The following is a 19,381-nucleotide window of genomic DNA, read 5'->3' as shown; positions in this document are numbered from 1 at the left end:
TCTTCATTACCAATTTGGATGCCCTTTATTTCTTTTTCTTGCCTTATTGCTCTAGCTAGAACTTCCAGCACAATGTTAAATAGGAGTGGTGATAAAGGACATCCTTGTCTTGTTCCTGTTCTCAAGGGGAATGTTTTCAGCCTCTCTCCGTTAAGAAGGATGTTGGTTGTTGGTTTTGCATAGATGCCCTTTATTATGTTGAGAAATTTTCCTTCTATACCTATTTTATTGAGAATTTTTATCAGGAATGGGTGTTGGACTTTGTCGAATGCCTTTTCTGCATCTATTGAGATGATCATGTTATTCTTTTCTTTCCTTTTACTTACGTGGTGGATTACGTTGATTGATTTTCTAATGTCGAACCATCCTTGTATACTTGGTAGGAATCCTACTTGGTTGTGGTGTATTATTTTTTTGATATGATGCTGAATTCTATTAGCTAGATTTTGTTGAGAATTTTTGCATCTATATTCATGAGAGATATTGGTCTGTAACTTTCTTTTTTTGTGGCTTCATTGCCTGGTTTTGGTATCAGGGTTATGCTGGCTTCATAGAATGAATTTGAAAGTGTTGCTTCCTTTTCTGTGTTCTGAAATAGTTTTGAGTAGTACTGGTATAAGCGCTTCTCTGAATGTTTGGTAGAATGCTCCAGTGAAAGCCATCTGGGCCAGCGCTTTTTCTTGTTGGGAGTTTTTTTTTATTACCTTTGCAGTCTCTTCTCTTGTTATGGATCTGTTCAGATTTTCAGCATCACTTTGTATTAGTTTGGGTAGGTAGTGTGTTTCTAGAAATTTATCCATTTTGTCGAGGTTTTCTAATTTGTCGGAGTTTAGTGTTTCATAATACTCTGTTCTGATCCTTTTTATTTCTGTTGGGTCTGTTGTAATGTCCGCCCTTTCATTTCTTACTTGGGTTATTTGTGTCCTCTCCTGTTTTTCTTTTGTCAGTCTGGCCAGTGGTTTGTCAATTTTGTTGATCCTTTCAAAGAACCAACTGTTGGTTTTGCTGATTCTTTCTATTGTTTTTCTATTCTCTATTTCATTTATTTCTGCTCTGATGTTTATTATTTCCTTTCTTCTAGTGGTTGTGGTGTTTATTTGCTCTTCTCTTTTATATGTTCAAGCCGTTTAGTTAATGTTTTGATTTTGTCCCTTTCTTCTTTCTTGATGTGTGCATCTATTTCTATAAATTGTCCTCTGAGGACTGCCTTCGCTGTGTCCCAAAGGTTTTAGTATGAAGTGTTTTCATTCTCATTTGAGTCTAGGAATTTTTGATTCCATCTCTGATTTCTTCTATTACCCAGTGGTTTGTAAGCAGGGTGTTATTCAGTTTCCATGTAATTAATTTTTTTTCCTGGCTCTTTCTGTTGTTAATTTCTACCTTGATGGCATTGTGGTCAGAGAAGATACTTTGTATTATCTCAATGTTTTGGATCTTGTTGAGGATTGCTCTGTGGCCTAAGATGTGGTCTATTCTGGAGAATGTTCCATGTGCATTGGAAAAGAATGTGTACTTTGCAGCTGTTGGGTGGAGTGTTCTATATATGTCTATGAGGTCAAGTTGGCTGATTGTGTCCTTTAGGTCTTCTGTATCTTTGTTGAGTTTCTTTCTAGATGTTCTGTCCTTTACTGAGAGAGGTGTGTTGATGTCTCCTACTATTATTGTGGAACTGCCAGTTTCTCTTTTCAGTGCTGCTCGAATTTATTTTATGTATTTGAGAGCCCTTTCATTGGTTGTATAGATATTTATTATGGTTATGTCTTCATGATGGATTGTCTCCTTATTCATTGTATAGTGTACTTCTTTGTCTTTTATGGTGGATTTTGTTTTAAAATCTATTTTATCTGTCTATTTTATCTGCCATTCCTGCTTTTTTTTTGATAGCTGTTTGCTTGATATAGTTTTTCCATCCTTTGATTTTTAATAAATTTACATCTTTGTTTCTATGGTATGTCTCTTGTGGACAGCAAATTGATGGATTCTTGTTTTTTTTTTATCCATTCTGTCACTCTTCGTCTCTTAATGGGTACATTTAGGCCATTTACATTCAGTGTAATTACTGGTAGGTTTGAGTTTATTGCTGTCATTTTGTAGTGCTTTTTTTTTTGTGGTGCTGAGGTTTTCTTTGTTCCTCTTACTCTCCTGTGCTGAATTCCTTTTGTTTGTGGATTTTTCTACATTTGTTTTGTTTTTGTAGGTTTTGTTTTTACTGAGACTTTGTTTTTCTTCTTTGTTTTGATGAGTAGGTTTGTTAACTTTCTTTGTGGTTACCTTGAAATTTACCCTTATCTTCTTAGGTTTGAACCAGTCTGTTATTACTTGGTATTACCTTTCCTTCCTCTCCATTAGAAGGCTGTATACATACACAGTTTATTCCCTCTTTCGTTGTTCTGATGTTGTTGTCATTTACAGATTAACCTCTCTGGTTCTCTGTTGTAATTCTTTTGGTTTTGGATAGTCCTTGAGAGTTCATTTCCTCAGTTGGTATCTGGCTGGTATGATCCTGCATTGTGGATTCAGCCTGTGGTCTGAAGTTTGTTCTCAGATCGAAGAACTCCCTTTAATAATTCTTGTAAGTTTGGTTTGGTTTTTAGATAGTCCCTTAATTTCTGTTTATCTGGAAATGTCATAATTTCACCATCATATTTGAATGAGAATTTTGCAGGATATATTATTCTTGGCTGGCATTTTTTTTTCTTTCAATGTTTTATATATTTTATCCCATTGCCTTCTTGCCTGCGTGGTTTCTGCCGAATAATCCGAGCTTAGTCTTATTGTTTCTCCTCTGTATGTGACTTCTTGTTTTTCTTGAGCTGCTCTCAGAATTCTTTGTTAGTCTTTGGTTTTAGTGAGTGTGATTATGATATGCCTTGGTGATTTTCTTTTGGGGTCTATCCTATATGGAGTTTGTTGAGCTTCTTGGATGGTCACCTTTTCATCTTTCATGATATTGAGGAAGTTTTCTGTCAGCAGTTCTTCAATAATCCTCTCTGTGTTTTCTGTTTTCTTCCCCTCTTCTGGAACTCCTATCACTCGCAAATTTTTGCTTTTGTTTGTATCCCACATAATTCTCAAGGTTCCTTCATTTTTGTTTGTTCTTTTTTCTGATTTTTCTCAGAGTTGTATCCAAGTGTTTGTCTTCAGTTTCGCTGATCTTGTCTTACATCATTTCAAACCTGCTCCTCAGCCCTTCTATGATACTGTCCATGTCTGAAATCTTGTTATTTATCTTTTGGATTTCTAATTGTTTTTGTATAATTTGTAGTTGCGAATTTAGTTTAGCTTTTTTGTTCCTGTATTATTTTCCTGAATTCTTCCATTTTTTTGTCGGTATTTTCCATGAATTTTTCTGCCTTTTCCAGGAATTTGTCTGTTTTTTCATCATTTTTGTCTGCTTTTTGCTTCAGCTCTTGGATAGCTCTGAATATTAGAGGTTTGAATTCCCTTATCAGGTAGTTTTAGTGCCTTTTCTTCTACTGGAATGTCATCTGGTGTTTTATTTTGAACGCCTGCTGGAACCATCCTGTCCTGTTTTTGTATATGTTTTGATATTGTCTGTTGTCTTTGAGACATTCAGTAGTCCATTTTCCTCATTTATTGATTGTAGATTGTTTTGTCTTGCTTTTTTGTTTTATTTGGTTATGTCTGAGCAGGCCGGCTGTGCATTCTTTGTTGTTCGTTGTCTGTAAGCACGATACTTTTTGCCTCCTTCTCCATTGGGCAGGGTCAGTTTCTCAGGTATGGTACAGCAGGGCAGGTCCAGCTGAAGGGGAGTTGCTGGGATGGGTTGTTCGTGGCACATACTAGGGCTGAATGCAGAGGCTAGGAATCAGTACAGGGCAGGTTCCGGTAGGCCATGCCTGTGCTGCTTGGGGGTGTGATGTTCAGTGTATGGTGCAGTAGGCAGGAAGGAGAGGGAAGATTGTGATGTGTGGAGCTAAGATGGGTACGGGAAAGAGGAGAGAGGAACAGGAGCCAAAAATATACAAACAAACAAACAAAAAAGAGTGCCAAGGGAGCTTGCCGTTGGAGTGGAGAGATGAGAGACTGAGAAATGGAGAAAAACAAAAAGAAAAATAAGAAAAAGGGTTAAAGAAAAATATGGATAACTAAAAATTAGAAAAAAGAAAAGCTCCCAGGGATCCCACCAGTGTGGCTGTGAGGACTGGGGAAGTTGTTCCCAGGCCGTGAAGTACGGCCTGGCTAGAAGGGTAGAGGTGTCAAACAGTGCCAGGTATTCAGTAGACAGGAAGAGAAGTTAGGTATCAAGAGATGAGAAACCGAAAGATGAAGAAAGAGAAAAAGAGAGAGAAGAAAACAAAACAAACAAACAAATAAACAAAAACAAGAAAAAAGAAATGCCCCCAGGGATCCTAGTGCGCGTATGCACAGAGTAAGGGAGTAGCTCCCAAGCTGTGCATGACTGCCCAGCTAGAAGGGGCTCCCAAGCCAAGAAAAGAAAAAGAAAACAAACAAATCAAAATAGAACAAATCAGAACAAACAAACAAAAAGCCTCATGGGTCCTACCAGTGTGGCAGTACAGGCCGGGAAACAATTTCACAGTTGAGTGGTGTTTCGCAGCCTTTCATGAAGAAGCAAAGATGGCACATGGAGCCAGGTATTTGAGAGAAAAGAGGTGGAGGTGGTGAGAAGTAAGGAAGAAATCTAAAGAAGTGGAAAAAAGGAACACCAGCAGCCAACAAATGGCACTCAGGGAGCCGGCCAGTGCGAGCAGGTGGAATCCAAGTGGCACTTGGGTGAAGCTGGTGCTTCCCGGCCAAGACACTGTGGCCACAGGAAGCAGAGAAGGGCGAGTGGGGGTGTAGAAAGGTGGGGTGTGGGAAAGCGTGTATTGCTGGTTACTGGTTTTTATGTCTCCTGCTGGAAGCTCTGCGAAGCTGCTTTCTTGTATCCCCGGTTTGCCGACCTCGGATAGGAGTCCAAGATGGAGGATTCGTGCAGCGTTAGCTAATAGGGGACCTCTGCACGTATCTCTCCTTGCTGTCTGCTCTCTGTCAGTTTCTTATTCCATTTGGTGCTTGGCTGAGTTGTTTATCTCTTCATTTGATGCTTAGGGTTTCAGGATTGACGTGTGTCTCTGTTTGACTTAGTTTTTCAGATGTTTGCTGTGGAGGGACGGTGTGGTGCTTCTGTCTATAGTGCCACGCTGCCCGGAAGTCTGAATGAACTTTATTTTTAGCATAATGAGTGTATTCTTTGACATTGTACTCACAATTTAGAAATCCATAAATTTAAAATTAAGATAAAAGACTGTTTTCTTCTACCTTTGTATTTCTTCTTTTGCTTCTTCTTTGGCCATGCTTCTTTCATTGGGCATCTGTCTTGGAGGCATAATCAGGAGTTTAAGGCAAGTCAACATTATTACAGATGACAGGAACCTCTTCTGGTAAAAAACAAAACAAAAAACAAACAACCGAAACAAAACAAACAAAAAAGAACAAGAGCATATACAAAATAGGATAGCCTTGTGCATGAGTGTGTAAGTCAAAGTTTAGTACTAATATGAGAGAAACTTAGTGTATTCTACATACTAAGTTAGTATATTTCATAATTTTGATAGCAAGTCCCTGCTGTGTTTACATGTATAATCCTTTGACATATGCATTTTCACAGTTGTGACTGTAAAGCAAATAGGTATGCATTTTTATTGATAAAACTTGGAGCTTTTACTATAAATTAAAAAGTATTTATTTTCAGCGCTCAGAATATTTAAAATAAAATTGTATTTTTATCCAGTATTTCTTGTGTGTTTGAGAATATTTTAAGATTTCAAAATTTCACGTTGAATTGAAGTGTCTTTTTTTTGCTTTGGTGGTCTGCTGCCTTTTTCTTATCTTGCCTCTTTTTTCTAAAATTTCAGGCCCTCAGTGTGGTTTATTTCAAAGAAGCCAGTATTTGTTTGAGGTTATAGACAGAGATAGGTGTAAAATGAGTTGTGGAAGTGACAGTTAGATGCTGTGAATTAACTTAGATTAACTGAAATTTTGATTAGTTGAAATGCTGGTCTCCATGGTATTGGATATCAAAAAAATTTAACATCTACAGCAACTCTCTGTTTACACTCTTTTATACATATGAACAAAAGTTATATCTCAGACCAAAGGTCAACTGCTCTCTCCTCCAGCAGATGGTATTAGTCATTATGCATAGTAATTTTAGTCCACACTACACTATTGTTCCAGAGCGTAGTGTGTTTACTTAGTCTGATAAGTGCAGAAATAGTAAATGTATAGAATATGCTGCTAAATAGATATATTATTACAGTAAAAACAAAAGGAGAGATTAAAACAAGTAGTGAGAAAATGCTGCATATGAGATCATTCCTTTAACAGTAGGAAAAAATCTGCAACTTGTGGAATGTGCTATGCCTGTGTAATAGTCAGTCGGCAGTAGATAAACAAAAACAATCAAAGTAGAATATGATGTTTTTAGATGCAGCTTGGAAATCAACTTCCACAGCAGAGACTTGGACTAATTTTAATTCAGAAGGAGCTAAAGAGTTTGAAGTTTCAAAAGCCAGCCTTGATGAAAGTGCTGTTGATGAAACTTTTCTTGGAAGACAAGGATAATTCCATAGGTGTCCAGGCCAGTTGAATCTGCACCCCAATGTGAGTGACCACTGTGAGCAGTGAATACAGATAATGAGGCTGCTAAGAAATTCCCTAGCACTTTGCAGAGAACAAAGAGGGAGACTTTTTTTTTCAGAACATTGTTAATGTAGATGAAATGTTATGTTAGAAAAAGATGCCCAGTACCATGTGCAGTATTTGCCAAATACAAAACAAGGTTTCTCTTTTACCTCGTAATATTTTTCAGAAAAGGAGTCTCCTTATAGTCAAGTCCTTATAAAAGCTTTTGTATTTTGAAACACTCTTTGATTACTAAATTTTGAACTTCAGAGTATTTGAGGAGAGTCATTAACTTAACCAGTCAGCTCTGGCTTTGGTGCATACAGAGGTTACCTTATGGAATTGGCAAAATTTTAAAATATACTTAGTCATTTTTCCCCGTAGGGGCATGTCTTCAAAATCATTACAAAACAAGCTATTTAGAGATTACTTTTAAAAAGTGGTACATTAGAATGAATAAATAAATAGACAAACCAATTGTCCATCGTGTTATAAAAATGAGTACTTATACAGTAGGTCTTTGGGTTATGAACATCCGGCTTGCGGACAACTCACACTTGCCCTTTAATGTTATGTAAATTTGCCCTCACTTTGAAACAATTGAACTAACCCCTACCGACAACCAGTTCTTCATTACAATCACCTTCCCTTGTTGCGCGTGCAGCTTTTAAATAGTTGAAAAGGCTTCAAGTCTTGTCTTGTACAAAAGTAAGGCTAAATAAGAACCGTATGCATCTGTTCCGACTTACCTACAAATCTGCCTTAAAGACACACTTAGGAACGGATCTCTTTTAGAAGCTGGGGACTGCCTATAGTTTGGGAAAACAAAGCCATTGACAGTGTCTCATATGAGTTCAGAAATGCTGTATCTGATAGCTCGAAAGGTGACTCTGTGATAGGGAGGATACTGATACCAAAGGCACATGTAAAGAATTTGGTGTAATTATTTTTTAACTTTTTATTTGACATAATTGCAGAGATACAGGAAAATTTCAAAGTACAAAGGATTCCTGTATGTTCTCCACTCAGATTCCCCACGTTAACGTTTTACTACTTTTGCTTTATCCTTTTCTGTCTCTATATATGAATATATATTTTTAGAAATAATTTGAATATGAGTTGTAGATATGATGCCCCTTTACCCTTAAGTACTTAAGTGTGTGTTTTATAAAAAAACGAGAACATTCTCTTACATAACAACGCTACAATTACCAACTCATAAAATGAACACTGATATAACACTATTATCTAATCTGTAGACTTTACTCAGATTTTGCCAGTTGTCCCAATAGCAAAAGAAAATCCTGGGTCACAGATTGCACCTATTATCATGGCCTTTTGTCTCTTAATCTAGAATAATTCCTCAGTCTTTAAGATACTGACACTTTTTTAATAAAAGAGTACAAGTCAGTTATATTATAGAACGTTCTTCGATTCTGATGTTTCCTCATGATTAGATTCAGGTTATGCATTTTTGGTATGAATACCATAGAAGTGATATATTCTTAGGGCATAATATCAGGTAGAGTGTGATAGTGATCATTTTTCATCACTGTTAATCATTTTGCTAAGGTGTGTCTGCCTGCCAGGTCTGTCTACTAGAAGGTTATGTTTTTTTTCTTTGTAATTAACAAGTATCTTGTGGGGGAGATACCTTGAAACTGTAAGTGTTCTATTCTGCATCATAATTTTGAACTCTAGATTTAGAATCCATTGCCTGAAACAGTTATTACTGTAACGGTTGCCAAATGGAAAATTTCTAAGTCCATCATCCCTTCTATACTTATTAATTGGGATAATATTGTACAAAAGAGCTCTCCTTTCTCCTTGGTTGTTTATTTATCAGTATGGACTCGTGACTTCTTTCATTTAGTGGATTGTAATCTGTCACTATCATTAGTTTGCTCGAATTGTCCCAAATTTGGCTGAGAGCGCCTTCAATCTGACACCTATGTCCTTTTGACATGTTTCCGTCATTCTTTGAACATGTCCTTATGTTTTGGCACAAGATGTTCTCAACCTTCTCTCTAGAATCAGCTGTTTCTCCAAGGAGTCTAGGTTCTTTTTAGTGGAGAATTGAATATAGAAACCAAGATTTGGGGGCTAGGAGTGCTTATAGTTATTGGATATTCTTGTTTCTTGATCCTTTCAGCTGACAGAGTTAGGAAATAGATGTATGTATATACGTGTGTGTATAAATTTAACTATTCAATAAAAAGTGACAGTAGAAAAGAACAATATTGCTAAATTAGCATATTAATCTATATTTTATGCAATTAAAAATATATATAGTTAAACAACTAAATATCATAAGTCACCATTTATATCTACATCCTAAATATATTTATGGTGGCCCCCCAAAAACTTTATCTTTTTATTTAGAAAGTGAAATAATTCCTTGAATTTGGGGTTGTCATGTATACTGACGCCTATACAATTTCACCAAAGAGGAGAAGAATATGCCTGGGTTTAAAGCTTTGGAGGAAAATTTATACTCTGATATAATAGAAATGGAAATGCGTATAAAGTCTACAGTCTTAAACCCTGTCCCCCACAAGCCACTTGGAGTTTATGAACAAGTGGGTTCATGAAGAGCTTTTCAGAAACACATTCATGAGTAGACAGGCTTCTGTATGAAAAAATTATATGGGAATATTAGTATATTTTTCCATTGTCACTTATATAAAAAGAAAAGAAGCTGAGACAGATTCCATTATAACTGCTTTAAATAAAGATCATCAATTACTTATTGAAATTTAGCTCTGTTTTCTCTTAGAAATGAAAATGTAGGTACTCAGTCCTTTCCAGTTGTCTTACGAATATTTTCTAGTTTGGTGTAACACAGGCTAAAGAAATATTTTAGCTGGTTTCTCATTAAATTCATGATTATGAGTGAACCTCCCTATGTTGCCTACCAGCTGATTATGCTGCCCTAATAAGTTTGCCTTCCCATAGACGGTTTTTCTCGGTCCTGTGGAATGTATGTACCCTTTTTAAAGAAAAAAATCTTGTAAAGTTACCTGATGCTGATGGTGTTGATGATCACACATCATGAATATAGTGCTGGCTCCTAAGGTGCAGATCTTTGGGGGTTAGCAATCCTATGCTACTAATCTTCTTCCATCAACATTTTTCTTTTTGAACTATTTTTTTTTTTAATTCTGGTGAAAATATATATAACAAAAAATATGCCGTCTCAACAATTTCTACATGTACAATTCAGTGACATTGATTACATTCTTCAAATTGTACAATTCTCACTATCCTTTTCCAAATCCTTCTACCAACATTAACAAAAAGTCAATGTCTCCTGTGCAGAAATTCCCACCTTCCTCCTACTAACCACTACTAATCTTTGGTTTCTATATATTTGCTTATTTCATGTAAGTGAAATCATACAATATCTGTCTTTTTGTGACTGACTTATTTCACTCTGCATAATGTTTTGAAGATTCATTCATGTAGTGGTATGTATCAGGACTTCGTTTCTTTTTATGGCTGAGTAGTATTCCGCTGTGTATCTATACCATATTTTGTTTATCCAATCATCTGTTGGTAGACATTTCAGTTGTTTCCACCTTTTTTTTTATTGTTGTAATTAAATGAAGTTTACATTTCAAGTTAGTCTCCCATACAGAATTTTTTTTTTTTTAACATACATTGTTATGAGACCCCAACCGCTCACCCCATTCTGCGACAGCACCCTCCTCCCCTCCGCCCCTGATTCCCCATGAACATTCAGCCAGCTCCTAACTCTCTCTGCCTTCCCATCTCACCTCTGGACAGAAGCTGCCCCTTTGGTCTCTTGTATCTACTTGACGAAGAGGCACATTGTTCGCAAGTATCACTTTATGTCCCACAGTCCAGTCCAATCCGTCTGAAGAGTTGGCCTCGGAAATTGTTTTAGTTCTGGGGTGATAGAGAGTCCAGGGGCCATGCTTTCCTAGGCATCTCCAGTCTTTTTTGAACTGTTACGAAACATTTTGTACAGTGAGCTGAGCTATCATTTGGCCTTTGCTTGGTAATAATGGATCACTTACCTATATGTCCACTTCTACTCTTTTCTCATTAGTCCACAAATTGCTTCTTGGTTGTAAGATAGTCACATGATCTAGAATATGCTAACATTTGTGAAAATGTATTCAGAAAGCTACAGAAATAACAGTTTTTATTTTAAATATGTACATCTTAATAAATGAGAACAGGTTGATACACAAATGAATGCTCAGAAGTAAAAAAAACATAGAAAATACGGGAAATCAAAAAAGAAGACACACCATCTCAAATTGCACAACCCTAATACAGACACTGTTAGGGGTCTAGAATTTCCAGTCTTCTCTTATTTTTTTTTTTCTATGCATAGAGGTGCTTTTACATTCTGTGACTATAAGGTACACATTATTTTACACACCCACTTCTCTTTTCAGGCTGTATATCGGGCAGCTGCCTCCATTTGCCCTGCCTTAGGAGTAAATTAAAAAGCAACAAATATAAATTCAGTAACTCTGTATGACTAACCAGTTGCTGTCAAGTCAGTTCTGATTCATGGCAGCCTCGTGTGTGTCAGAGTAGAACTGTGCTCTGTAGGGTTCTCAATGGCTGATTTTTTGGAAGTAGATCATCAAGCTTTTCTACTGAGGTGCCTCTGGGTGGACTCAAACTTCTAACCTTTTGGTTAGCAGCCGAGAATGTTAACCGATTGCACCATCCAGAGACTCCTCGGTATGATTAAACCAAACCAAACCCGTTGCTGATGAGTCGATTTCGACTCATAGCAACCCTATAGGACAAAGTAGAACTGCCCCAGGGAGCGCCTGGTGGATTCGAACTGCAGACGTTTTGGTTAGCAGCTGAACTTTTAACCACTACACCACCAGGGTTTCCGTTCGGTTTGATTAGAGTGCTATAAATCTTATAAATCACGTTGGAGTATATTTATTTAGGGAACCATAGTTGTATTACATCAATTTACATTTCTGTAATAATCAAGAAGTTTCATAAAAAGCCGCAGATTTATTGTAGAACAACTAAGTTATGTAAGGTGTCTGCAATTAAATATTTATCTTTGTAATTAATTGATAATAAAGTACTACTGTCTACAAATATGGTTATCAGTTGAATAGGTCACATAACTTTTAAAGTATTCAAATTTTTATTGTTTATGTATTTATAGCAATAGAAGACTTCACTGAAGCAGGAAACTATCTAAGAGGCTATGTCATCACTGGAGTTTATTCTGAAGAAGATGTTTTGATATTGTAAGTTTATTGCTGTTCTCATTTTAATGAAGATGAAGTTATGCAAGAAACGTGTTGTTTTTCTTTACACAGTTGATGAAGGAATATAGGGTAGCAGCATAACATACAATTTACTAAATTTTTAAATTTTCTTCTAGGAAGATCTTCAAAGTACAAAGCTATTTAGATTCTTTCTGGATTCTGAATTCATACATCTTCATCCTTCTATAATTTTCCTCTTTGGGTTCTAGTACCTGTAGTTTTGGCTCTTTAGAGTAGTAATAGTCTTTATGAGAATTTTACTTCTTGAGAGTCTGGGTTTTTATTTGCCACTAAAGTATATTAAAAAACCAGGGTTTTTCCATACTTGCATATTTCTCCTGGAGTTTTAGGTGATGCAGCTATACTAAATACCTAATTTTAAGTTATGCAGACATGTACTTAATACTTTTCCAGCCATTTAAGTTGCTTTATTTGTAAAAGATAGTCTGCTTCTATGGACTATCAGAATAATTTAGCTGTTGCAGAATGAAGGACTGAACTGCAAGTTTGAAAAATATCATTAATACACATCACATTCTGCAATAATGGCTTATTTTCAGGTGCCACTGGAGTTGTTAAGCCCTAGTAGTTTGTCTTTCTTACCTTCTAACTATGTTACTTACTGTGATTTCTGAATTTAAATCATCTTTCACCCTGAACACTGGTGACATATGCTGTTGATGATCAAGCTCTTGTTTTATCTGTGAAATCAGTGATTTCTAAAAAGTAAATACTGAACTCCAGATCTTTAGGAAATATGAGACATATAGACCTGACACAAGAATAATCACCTGCTATCTTCTTTTACTCTGCTGTCATTGTGCATTTAACTATAGTCGAAAGAACTAGACTAGTTTTCAGTGTTTTGTTTATGACCAAATAGTTAGCTAAGAGGGTCCTCTAGGTGATTTGAAGATTGTGCCTCTGCTAGTGCTTATAATAATATAGTGTCTGTACTTTGGCATTAATTAAGTTTTTACATATGATATGAATCTTTGAGTTTCACACAAAGCGTTTTTCCTATTGAGAAATTTTTCTTTTAGGTTTAATAAGCAAAAGTAGGGGGATTTGAGTTGTAGAGTGAGGGAGCAGTCTTTGTGTGTAGAGTTTCTCAGTTTGAATCTTATCTCCGCCATTTATCACTCTCTGTGTCCCAGTTTTCTCATCTGTAAAATGCAGGTGATAGTGCTGCTTCATAGAGCTGTTTTGAGGGTTAAACGAAAACTTAACTGAAGCACCTAGGATTGTTCCTGGCAAATAGTAGGCATTTAATAAATGCCCATCTCCTTACTCTCCAGTGTGGTAAGCAGTCCAAAAAGGTTGAGAACCATTCAGTGTTTTCTAAATCCTGTTCAGACATTTTCTTGATGAGTTAAGTTGTCTAGAAAAAAAATTCTGGCTAGATTATTATCTGTTGCTTTCTTTTAATCTAGGTTGTCAAAACTCATGAACTTCCTTGAATAGCCTCATGTTGAAGATTAGTTTCTTTGGAATTGAGTTCATTTTTTCCTTAGCAGGAGGGTTACCTGTTTGCTGTCTCGCACTGTGACCTCTCCTGGTCTAATTTTTCATGTTTTTGATGACTTGTTATATTTTGGTTGTGAGTTTTAATACTACATTTCTCCATAGGTCAAATAAATACACTACAACTATTCCAGCCCTGCTGCTTGCCAGACACAAAGAAGGAAAAATAGAGAGCATTCCACTGGCTAACACCCAGGCCCAAGACATAGTTCAAATAATAACAAACGCGTTACTGGAAACATTTGTGAGTATATTTTATAACAAGGATGTTATTTGAAATAGAAGATCTAGATCAGTTAAACATAGTGTATTTTAATACATGATCTTGCAGATTTTGCTGGCACAGGGCATGATGTTTTGTGAGCTGAAGACTCATTGGATTGCTCTTATTTATTGTTCACTTATTATGCATACAGCTTCTCTAGTGCACTGCCAAAAGACTACATGTCTTTGGATTATTTTTCTTGCTGAGACTAGTATGACTGATGATCAGTTGAAGTACTTGATCTAGGCTGAGGCTTGATACAGAGTTCCTGGATTCCAGAGCATCAGACTGCTTGGCTTCAAATACTTGCTTGATTCCCTGCTGGCTGTGTGTTAACTTCTCTGTGCCTCAGTTTCCACATGTGTAAAATGTAAGTGATAGTATCACCTGCTGCAGAAAGTTATTGTGAGGACTAAATGAGAATATATCTTACTGTACAGTGCTTACTGTACTGTGTCTGGCCCATGATAAAATATTCAGCAAATGTTTGCAACTATTCTTATTTATTCAGCTTTAGGACAAAATGCTGTCTCATGAAAGGCCTTTTCTTATGTGTTACTTTGTATAATAGTGGGTTCAAGGGTACAACATGTATAACCTAGGTTACTTAATTTCACTTGTTTTGCATTTTTATTAAACATGACTAGAATATTATAAATTTATACTTTTCTACATTTCTAAAGTAAGTCAGCACTATTATAAGATATAGATGCTGAATTAATATTCTCCTGTTAGGTTTTTTTCCATGATGATGTAAATGACATTATGTTTTAGGCTCCAATAAATGACCTTAGTCTTTATTAAGTCTGTTTATGACCTTGGTTTACAGATTGTAAATCATTGAGTTAGTATTTTCAGGATATACTTTTATAAATTATTTATTAAAGTAACATTTTTATCTTTAATGACATGTTATTAAATATTTTCTTAACACACATATATATAATATAGTAGTTTTATTGGAATTATAGTAAGCTGTTAACTTTTTGTCAGATTAAAAAAAACTATAAAGAAGAAAGTTAGAATCAGCAATACTCTTTCTAATCAAGTTTAAATTTGGGGATATATGTCCCTAAACTTTCAAATGTTTGTGGGTGTATGTGTGTGTTTGTCTTTCTTTGTTGAGGAACATTTCCATCAAGAAATGGAGATACATGTATTGATTTTTAACGTGTATAATATTGTACTTTTCTATTGATGAATATTTAACTTGTTTTTATTTGTTTTTAACTCAGGGAACATCCTTGTAGATAATCTTTGCATGTATCCATAACTCTATGCTTATGGTGGGGCCCTGGTGGCACAATGGTTAAGCCTTTGGCTGTTAACCAAAAGGTCGGCAGTTCAAATCCATCAGCCACTCCTTGAAACCCTATGGGGGCAGTTCTGCTCTGTCCTGTAGGGTTGCTATGAGTAGGAATTGACTCGATGGCAGTGGATTTGGTTTTTTTGGTATACTTATGGTAAATCCTTTGAATTTGAATTAGTAGTCCAAAGAATAGATACGTTTTGTTGTTTTTTTTTTTATTTATATTTTTATTGTACTTTAGATGTACAGAACAAACTAGTTTCTCATTAAACAATTAGTACACATATTGTTTTAATGACATTGGTTAACAACTCTACAACATGTCAACACTCTCCCTTTTCAACCTTGGGTTCCCTATTATCAGCTTTCCTGTCCCCTCCTGCCTTCTAGTCCTTGTCCCTGGGCTGTTGTGCCCCTCTAGTCTTGTTTTGTTTTATGGGCCTGTCTAATCTTTGGCTGAACAGTGAACCTCGGTAGTGACTTCATTACCGAGCTAAAAGGGTGTCCGGGGGCCATACTCTCGGGGTTTCTCCAGTCTCTGTCAGGCCAGTAAGTCTGGTCTTTTTTTGTGAGTTAGAATTTTGTTCTACATTTTCCTCCAGCTCTGTCTGGGACCTTCTATTGTGATCCCTGTCAGAGCAGTCAGTGGTGGTAGCTGTGCACCATGTGGTTATACTGGACTCAGTCTGGTGGAGGCTGTGGTAGTTGTGGTCCGTTAGTCCTTTGGACTAATCTTTCCCTTGTATCTTGTTTTCTTCATTCTCCCTTGTACTCAAAGGGGTGAGACCAGTGGAGTATCTTAGATGACCGCTCACAGGCTTTTAAGATCCCAGGTGCTACTCACCAAGGTAGAATGTAGAATATTTTCTTTATAAACTATGTTATGCCAGTTGGGCTAGATGTTCCCTGAGACCATGGTCCCCACAGCCCTCAGCCCAGTAATTTGGTCCCTCAGGGAGTTTGGATATGTCTACGGAGCTTCCATGCCCTTGCCTTGGACAAGTTGTGCTTGTTTCCCCAGTATTGTGTACTATGAATAGACACATTTTTAAGGCTTCTGATAAATATTTCTGTATTGGCCTGAAGAAGATTTGTATCATTTTACTCTTTTATCTTTGCCTATCTGATAGATAAAAATTGGTATTTTTTTTCTCTTTGAGATTATATTCTTTAAGGGTGATAAACTTTGGGCAGACTTAACAACTGTCAAAATCTGTTTACAGTTAAGACGGATGTAATAAGCATTGTGGCAGTGTTTCAGTTTAATATGTTTTGATTTGCTGTGTTCAACTAAATACTGAACAGCTATAATAAAAATTAAATTTTTTTTATTCTACTTTAGATGTAGTTTTACAGAGCAAACTAGTTTCTCATTAAACAAATAGTATATTGTTTTGTAACATTGGTTGCCAGCCCTTTGACATGTCAACACTCTACCCTTCTCAACCTTGGGTACCCCATTACTAGCTTTCCTGTCCCCTCCTGCATTCTCATTCTTGCCCCTGGGCTGGTGTACCCATTTAGTCTCATTTTGTTTCATGGAAGAAATTAAATATTTTGCTTTTAGTTTATGAGCTTTCCACAATTTTTAAAACCCTTAACTAGTCATTAAAATTCTTAAAGCTGCCATGTGTTGGAGGTTTAAGTCCAGAGTATGTAGTGACTCTATGTACGAGCCAGATAGCAGCAAGCTTATTTCCTGGCCTGTGATTAGGCATAAGAAATACCTTAGGTTAAACCCTCATTTGGATGGGAAAGGGGAGTGAATGACTAGACAGTAAATTCACTCAGATGATAAATGTGGCATAAAATTTTCATTTTAATGAACTGGAGGATGAATTGTTGTTGTTAGGTGTGGTCAAGTTGGTTCCGACTCATAGTGACCCTCTGTACAACAGACCAAACACTACCTGGTCCTGTGCCATCCTCACAGTCATTGTTATGTTTCAGCCCATTGTTGCAGCCACTGTGTCAGTCCGTCTTGTCAAGGGTCTTCCTCTTTTATGCTGACTCTCTACTTTACCAAGCATGATGTCCTTCTGTAGGGACTGATCCCTCCTGATGATGTGTCCCAAGCATATGAGATGTAGTCTCACCATCCTTGCTTCTAAGGAGCATTTTGGTTGTACTTCTTCCAAGACAGATTTGTTCATACTTTTGGCGGTCCATGGTATATTCAGTATTCTTTGTAAACACCACGACATCACAGCTTCCAGCATCACAGCAACATGCAAGCCCCCACAGTATGAGAAACTGACAGATGCGTGAGGGATAATAAATTAGGCCAGGTACATAATGCCTGAATCTGAAATACACAATAATTAACTGCATAAGCAAAGATATGTCCAAAGCTGTCACACTTAGACCTGTTTGTTAGGAAATATCATTTTCTTCAGATAAATTGAGTTCCTTTTTTATGCTTTTAACATGGATAAGTTAAGAATACAGAAAACAAGCAAGCAGACAGAAAACCAAACCTGTTGGCATGGAATCAATTCTGACTCGTAGCGACTCTATAGGACAGAGTAGAACTGCTCCCTAGGGTTTCCAAGGCTGTAAATTTTTATGGAAGCAGACTGCCACATCTTTCTCCTGTGGAGCGGCTGGTGGGTTCGAGCCGCCAACTTTTTGGTTAGCAGCTGAGCGCTTTAACCACTGTGCCACCAGGGCAGGGGCCCTCTTATATATTCAAATAGTCAAAGGTCATATTCTGATTACCACATTTAATGACCTTTTTTTTTTTAAAAAAAGAAATTATTGTGGTAAAATATATATAACAAAAAATTAGCCACTTTAACCATTTTAAGTGTACAAGTCAGTGACATCAATTATATTTACCATGTTGTGCAGCCATTACCACTGTACATTTCCAAAAGTTTTTATCACCACAAACAAACTCATTACCCCTCATGGAATAACTCTCCGTTCTCCCCTTCCCCCAGCACCTGGTAACCACAGATAAACTTTTGTCTTTATGTATTTGCCTATTTTAAATATTTCATATAAGTAGGATCATACAATATTTGTACTTTTGTGTTTGATTATTTTGCTCAGCATAATGTTTTCAAGGTTCATTCATGTCATGGGAATCATAACTTCATTTCTCTTTATGGCTGAGTAGTATTCCATTGTATGTATATACCACATTTTGTTTATCCATTCATCTGTTGATGGACACTTGGGTTGTTTCTACCTTTTGGCTATTGTGAAAACACTGCCGTCAGCATTGGTGTACAAGTGCCTGCTTGAGTCTCTGCTTTTCAAGTCCTTTGAGTATATAGCTAGGAGGGAATTGCTGAGTTATATAGCAATTTATATGTTTAACTTTTTGAGGAACTACCAAACTTTTTCATAGCAGCTGCACCATTTTACATTCCCACCAGCGATACATGAGGGTTCCAGTTTTTCCACATACTTGTCAGCACTTGTTAGTTTCCATTTTTCTGATAACCATCCTAGTGGTGTGAAGTAGTATCTCACTGGTTTTGATTTGTATTCCCCTAATGACTAATGACCTTGAGCATCTTTTCAGGTGCTTATTGGCAATTTGTATACCTTCTTTGGAGAAATACCTTTTCAAGTCCTTTGACCATTTTTAAATTGGGTTGTTTTCTTTTTGTTGTTGAGTTGTAGGAGGTCTTTATATATTCTGGGTAGTAAACCATTATCAGATACATGATTCCCAAATAGTTTCTCCCATTCTGTTGTCTCTCCGTTTTGTTGATAAAGCCCTTTGATGCACAAAAGTTTTTGATGACGTCCAATTTATCTATTTTTTCTTTTGCTGCTTGTGCATTTGGAGTCATATCTATGAATCCATTGTCAAAAATTTGGTCTTGATGCTTTGCTGTTCTTTGTTGTTAGGTGCTGTCTAGTCGAATCGGTTCCGACTCCTAATGACTCTGTGTTCAACAGAAAAAACACTGCATGGTCCTGTGCCATCCTCACAATTGTTGCTGTGTTTGAGCCCATTATTGCAACCACTGTGTCAATCCATCTCCTTGAGGATCTTCTCCTTTTTTGCTGATCCTTCACTTTACCAAGCATGATGTCCATCTCCAGGGACTGGTCTCTTCTGATAGCACATCCAAAGTACATGAGACAAAGTCTCGCCATCCTCACTTCTGAGGAGCATTCTGGCTGTACTTCCAAGACACATTTGTTTGTTCTTCTGGCAGTCCATGGTATATTCAATATTCTTTGCCAGTACCACAGTTGAAAGGCATCAATTCTTCGTCGGTCTTCCTTGTTCATTGTCCAGCTTTCACATGCCTGTGAGGCAATTGAAAGCACCATGGCTTGGGTCAGGCGCACCTTAGTCTTCAAGGTGACATCTTTGCTTTTCAACACTTT

At 36.7% G+C, this 19,381-nt stretch overlaps 1 protein-coding gene across 7 annotated transcripts in view; it reads left to right on the top strand.

Annotated features, from left to right (window-relative positions):
* Positions 1–19,381, top strand: part of TXNDC16 (thioredoxin domain containing 16) — a 119,740-nt gene that overhangs the window by 82,305 nt on the left and 18,054 nt on the right. For all 7 annotated transcript variants that reach the window (XM_023726186.1, XM_023726187.1, XM_023726188.1 and 4 more), the window contains 2 exons: positions 11,825–11,909; positions 13,560–13,698. In XM_023726186.1, the coding sequence (XP_023581954.1) occupies positions 11,825–11,909; positions 13,560–13,698 (224 nt within the window). The remainder of the gene's footprint in view (positions 1–11,824; positions 11,910–13,559; positions 13,699–19,381) is intronic.

This window comes from Trichechus manatus, unplaced genomic scaffold, assembly GCF_000243295.1.
Source record: "Trichechus manatus latirostris isolate Lorelei unplaced genomic scaffold, TriManLat1.0 scaffold00010, whole genome shotgun sequence".
NCBI lineage: Eukaryota > Metazoa > Chordata > Mammalia > Sirenia > Trichechidae > Trichechus > Trichechus manatus.
Note: the sequence above shows the minus strand (reverse complement) of the source record. Positions and strands in the feature narration are given on the sequence as shown.